Raw genomic sequence first — 6,000 nt, forward strand, 5'->3', positions numbered from 1 at the left:
GAAGCGGTAGCTCGACCTCGTCCTCAGGGAAAGGAAACACAACATGCGCTTGTGGTCGCGTGAAAGACTATCCAAAACAGCATTTCGCAGTGGTGAGTGGAAATTTACGTTGTAATGCTTACAGTGAGACCCTTTCATTGAAGAAAAGCTTAATCGACGAGCATGTAAAGTCAAGCAAGCATACAAACGGAGATGCTCGCATCGCGAAAGACAAGAAACAAAGCCAGTCAATCATGGACTGTGTTAAAAGGCAAGACGTACGTGAACACCCCAGTGGATCGATATTGCCTGTGGAATTCCGTTTGTTCCGATTTGAAATAGTCGAGTGTGTTATTTCTGGAGGTATACCACTATCAAAAGTAGATATTCCACGCCCTCTGCTCGAGAAATATAGCCATAGATTAACCCACAGCGCTAGCCTCCGTGAAATCATTCCAGCGGAATTGGAAAAAGAAAGAGAACAACCCTTGAGTGAGCTTGAAAGTGTGAAAGTAATGCAGCTTATGGTGTTGTCATGGCAAATGAAGAAGAAAAGCTTGCATGGTCGGCAGCCCACAGTGACATACTTCCACATTGGGCAGGTGTAGTAAAGAAGTTGTTGGTCATCCAGCCAAGTTCAGCATCTGCTGGGAGAGTCTTCAGCCTTCTGAAGAATGCGTTTAATGATCAACAAGACAATGCCCTGGAGGACTACTTTAAGGCTTCAGTCATGATAAGATACAACAATGCAAAGAGGCTGTAAACTGTAAGATAAGATAAATGTTTAAAGTTAGGGTAGTTAACCCTATTGAATATGGAACTCTCACTAGCAATGTAATCATGATTTATCTCATTTTATATAAAAATTCTCAGGAAATAAGATTACCTATAAAATGTTAGAGAAGTAGTACTGTCATTTCAATCGGTTAAGTTTCCGCCAAAGCTTAATTATATACCAAAAAAAAATAATAGACCCATATTTTTTAAGTAAGCGTGGCACTAATTACGGTAAATCCTTCACAAATATTAACAAAAGCTGAAACATGTCTCATTCCAATGTCTTCCCATTTTATATAAACGTCAAAGGATGGTTTGGATTACCGAGCTGTACCTTACTTGATATATTCATTATTCCTTTTCTCGCCTATAGTCCTAGAATAAGTACCGCAATCTTCAACATTGACAACTTTGCACACATTTACAGCGTTCATAGACGGCGTGATTTCTAAGGGTTTACGGTATTCCCTTATTTTATCATTAGTCTTACTGGTAGTTTTGGTCTCACGATTTATAGGGAAACGCCTGTCAAACATGGATTTCAAACGTGAAAATCCATAAAGTAGCCATTTCCTGTGGTCTTTTGGAAAGATGAGAAGCAGAGCATTAGTCATAGAATAAAGATTTTTTGATGATGAAGGTACACATTACTTATCGTCATCGTAAAGGCTGTTTATGGTTTATGCTTTATTGAAATAAATCAGTTGCTATCACCAAACCCTACATAGAAATATGATTTCCATGAAATTATTTTTCAGCGGTGAATTCATTTGACACGACTCATACACAGCATAAGTGTGAATGCCCAGTCCTACTTGAGCATGTATCCACAAGAGATGAAAAGGTTCCCTTTTGAAAGCCGTCGAAAGACGAGGGGCTAACGCTCGAAATGTCAGCTTTCAAACTCTTTACGGTGGCCCATGAATTCAAGTTACAACTCAGTTAATAATACCATAACCCTGTTATCGACAATGTACACAGGAGGTATGAACAGTTCTGAAGAATTTTTCTGTGTGAAAAAAATTCACACCATGCAAAACTGTGTTTCGTTCGTACATATTGACTTGCTATAAGGCTATTACCTAAAGTTCAACTATGATATCATTAATATTAAAAAGCAAGGCGCAAAAAACATTTGTTATGATCCAAAGCTAACAAGCTGACTTGTAGATCAGGAATGTAGTGTTATTAGGTTAAAAATAAAAATTTGCGTCCTTGATAAAACTTACAAAGTACTTCATAATCACCATGCATAAATAAGTTCTTCACTCGTCTGTATATGAAATTTTTACACCTCATTGAAAAAAAGGGTAGAATGTGGTACTTTTTTACCGTATCAAGTATTATTTTACCATTGTGGGCCTTCAAACTAATTGTAAAAGTAAGTAATGAAAAGGTCGATAGACATATCAGATATTTGTTTAGGATCACATTATACAGGTATGTCATACGGAATTGCCAAGCTTAATACTTTCTTTCGTTTCTTTTTTTTCTGTCAGATCAGGCGATTCCGTAACATTTGAACTTTCCCAAGGTATGGTAGCCTTGCTCGGAGTTAGCTTCTGTATCACCAAACCGCAACTGTTTTACTGGTAGATGTGTCTTCTCATTGAGGAGACCACTGTCCTCACGCCATTTATGGTCATTCTTGTCACAGTTACAACGACCACCCCTTTTTGCACACGTGCCGTTTATCCCGCATGCGCACTTATCACTATCAGGTGCTGCTCCGCCCCAGTAATTCATATCCATAGAATCACGTGACACCCACCAGGCGTACGTTCGGTTGTTATCATTATGAAAAATTGAACCTCGACACTCGTACTTTATGAACTGCTCACAAAACGAGGAAACTCTGGAAAGGCTTGCTAACTGAGGAAAGGTCACTCTCGTGTAATGAATATCACGCGAGTAACATCCCAGAGGCTCACATCCGTCCACCAGTGTTCTATTTTCGCTGTCGTGACCTATGACTGTCACGCCAACTCCTTCCTTATCACTCATGTCACAGGTGACGCGATAAGGTTTTAATACTCCTTCGCCATCTGGATCAATCAGCGAAACTCCACTTTTCGCCTTGGGATCGAGCCTCTTTAAATCACTGCAAGATTTTGATAACACTGTGTAGGGAAAAGTGGGAACATTGATGATTAAAAATAAAAATGTTATTATTGGATTTTTTTTCTGCTGTTGTTTTCGGTTAAATGCCTTGTCTGTACGTGCGAACAATCCATTCCAAGAATCGATACCATAACATTTGATGGTACATGTGATGAGTAGAGGGTATCATTAAAGGTGCACGACGTTGTTGTGTATCCTTTTGACTTACGAAGTTATAATTGCAACTCTTTATTCCGTCTAAACATCACCAAATCCTGAGAGCCAGTTCGGTTTCGAAAAGAAATGATGACAAAGGGAACGATTTGAACCTCGCGACCAATAAAACGCGCCCCGGAGGAGGAAATGTGAGATCTGATATTCTGAAGTCAAATTAATATCAATTTGTGCAGGAGTTAAGCCAATAGAATAGGATCATAAGAGAATTTCACTATACCATTGCAGTTTGCTCCAGCATATCCGGGAACACAAACACATCGAAACCCTTTGCTGGTGAAACCAACTTGACAAGTTCCGTTATTCAAACAAGGACTGCTACTACATGGATTCTGTTAAAATAGCGAAAATCTAAATTGTAAGAAGTGAACACAAACATGAGGTGAATAAAAGCAAGGAAACAAGCTCTGAACAAATCCCTTCAGATTTATGGTACAACGACAGAACAGTTGCTGCAAAACTTGTCTATACTAGTGAGATGCAAATTCTTTTGCGGAAAAACTTGGTCTGTACATGGCTGTTATGATTTATTTGCCTACTTTTTCTTCTCTTTCATCCTCTTGCAATAGTCTAGAGGAAAGACAAAGATCAACTAAATGATCTCTCGGCCTCAAGTTGACTTGACTCGCCTCGACCCGCCTCGACTCGACTCGCCTTGCTGTTTTTATTTTAATTTTTGTGTTTTTCTAATTTTCAAAAACAGAAACGTATTCTAAATGCAGTTCTTTCTATAAAGAGCAACTTAATCGTAATAAACATTACCTCGATAGCCAGGTAGTAAGCACCCATTTCCTCAAGGAAGGTCAGTTTACTTTCATCAACTGTGGCGTTATTCAGCTCACATTTGTATTTTCCTCCGTGTAAGGGTCTTAAATTCACGGAGGCACAATTAGGCTCCATATAACACATCATCCGGCAGTCCCCCTCATTAGCTACCTCTTCGCTCCTGATAACGTGACCGTTAATTGCCTTATTTGGTAACGGTTCCTCAAAGATGATAATGCGGCATTCGTCTCCTGTTGTAGAACCCAATAAAAATTTCATAATGCTATTTGTTCTCATCCAAATTTCCCCAATAACTTAGAGTTGCTCCTTGTGCAGGATAAGAAGTACTCGAGGTATCATTAAAAGCCACCGTTTAGGTTGTGAACATGTACTGAGATGATAAAATACGGTTTGATTATAATAAAGACTAAAAAGAGTGTCCAGTGAAACTCTACGACTTCATTTGCATTTTTCACCGCATTTGTCAGTTCTTTGTGAGATTAACTGATGTCTTGAACTCTCGTTTCCTTCGCCCAAGTGTTTTTTATACACCAAGTTATTTGCGACACTCTCTGGAAAAAGGAAGTTTTAAAATATCTATGTGGATAATTCCTAAAACTTCACGAACAGGTGCTCTTGTTTTTCTCACGCTATTTACACCTTCTAAAATCCTCTACAAATAGATTTGTCGAAGTGCAGTTTTTAATCATAACTATCAAACGAATTTTACTCACCAATGCAAGCAAAAACTGATACTAATCTGATTCCGAGCAAAATACTAAGCATAACAGTGAAAGTTCTCGCTCCCCTCTTGAAGTTATCCGAGGAGTTCATTCTTGTGCAAACTTTTGTGGGCGCTGGTAAAACAGTTCCCTTATCACTTTAGACCGGATGAACTTAATAGTGCACCAGGTGCAATATTGTTGGGGTGGAATGTTTATTAGACCTCTTGAGTGATAACTGGATGAAAGAACAAATTAAATATGCGGCTAATTTCGGCGACTATAACTTGAGTCAAAGAAAGTAGAAGAAGCGTTCCTTGAATTAGCATAAAAGCAGTCTTATTCTATAAGCGATTTCTACCGAGGAATTCATTAGTTTTCGGTCCATTAAACTTACAGGATTTTTATTAATCACTCTCGATTTATGCGTCATTTCTAGAATGAATAATATCAAGATTAGGCCGAGCCCGAAAGCTCCAGTTAGTTTACGTTACAGCCCCTCACTTTATTAGAACTCCTTGCTGCCTTTTGAAGGGTTTGTATTTACGAGAATTTAGGGATCAGTTGTAATGTATGCAGAGGTGGGAGTTAAAAGGCTGACAGTTATTTCTTTATTTAATATATAGGGAGGCTATCATCTTTTTATTGGTTCGGTAGACAATGAGAGTGAATGACTATGAGGGTTATTTGTGCAAATACCCAGAGGGGGATAAAAAGCAGGACATCGTCTGCATAATTCTCTTATTCAATCTCTGTAACTTATGATGGTAAGGCACCCATGTTCTCGCTTTGTGTAGGTGCTATTCATTTAACTTCATGTGTTAAAATACAAAAACACTACTCTATGAAGATTTCAGAAAGGGAGGCCTGTAGAAATAAAAACACGAACTAAAAGAGGAGCGCGCCCAATGGTTTGACCCAAAAGCTATTTAGACTATTAGGACTCATGATCATAACAAAAAGGTCTTTCTAAGAATGAATACAAATGTCCATGTTGAGTCAAAACAGTGCCAACTGTTTGCCGCCCGCTAACAGGCATAGATAATTGACAGAATGTTGAAGAGAAAAATACTGAATAAAGTTCCACGCGACTTAGTATTTACTTGCACTACCAGAAAAATTACTGATCTAGCTAGAAAATACTCAACAAGTCAAAACGTAACTTATGATGGTAAGGCACCCATGATCTCGCTTTGTGTAGGTGCTATTCATTTAACTTCATGCGTTAAACTACAAAAACACTACTCTATGAAGATTTCAGAAAGGGAGGCCTGTAGAAATAAAAACACGAACTAAAAGAGGAGCGCGCCCAATGGTTTGACCCAAAAGCTAAATAGCTTTTAGACTATTAAGACTCATGATCATAACAAAAAGATCTTTCTAAGAATGAATACAAATGTCCATGTTGAGCCAAAACAGTGCC

General features: G+C 38.5%; 1 protein-coding gene across 1 annotated transcript; it reads right to left on the reverse strand.

Annotated features, from left to right (window-relative positions):
• Positions 1–1,425: 1,425 nt before the first annotated feature.
• LOC149047120 (neurexin-4-like) lies at positions 1,426–4,722 on the reverse strand. Its single transcript, XM_089205340.1, has 4 exons — positions 4,590–4,722; positions 3,853–4,106; positions 3,311–3,422; positions 1,426–2,876 (listed from the first exon to the last, which is right to left on the reverse strand). The coding sequence occupies exons 1-4, from the start codon at positions 4,687–4,689 to the stop codon at positions 2,257–2,259; spliced, it is 1,086 nt and encodes a 361-aa protein (XP_089061466.1). The 5' UTR covers positions 4,690–4,722; the 3' UTR covers positions 1,426–2,256.
• Positions 4,723–6,000: the final 1,278 nt, after the last annotated feature.

This window comes from Pocillopora damicornis, chromosome 4 (assembly GCF_964200805.1).
Source record: "Pocillopora damicornis chromosome 4, jaPocDami1.2, whole genome shotgun sequence".
Taxonomy (NCBI): domain Eukaryota; kingdom Metazoa; phylum Cnidaria; class Anthozoa; order Scleractinia; family Pocilloporidae; genus Pocillopora; species Pocillopora damicornis.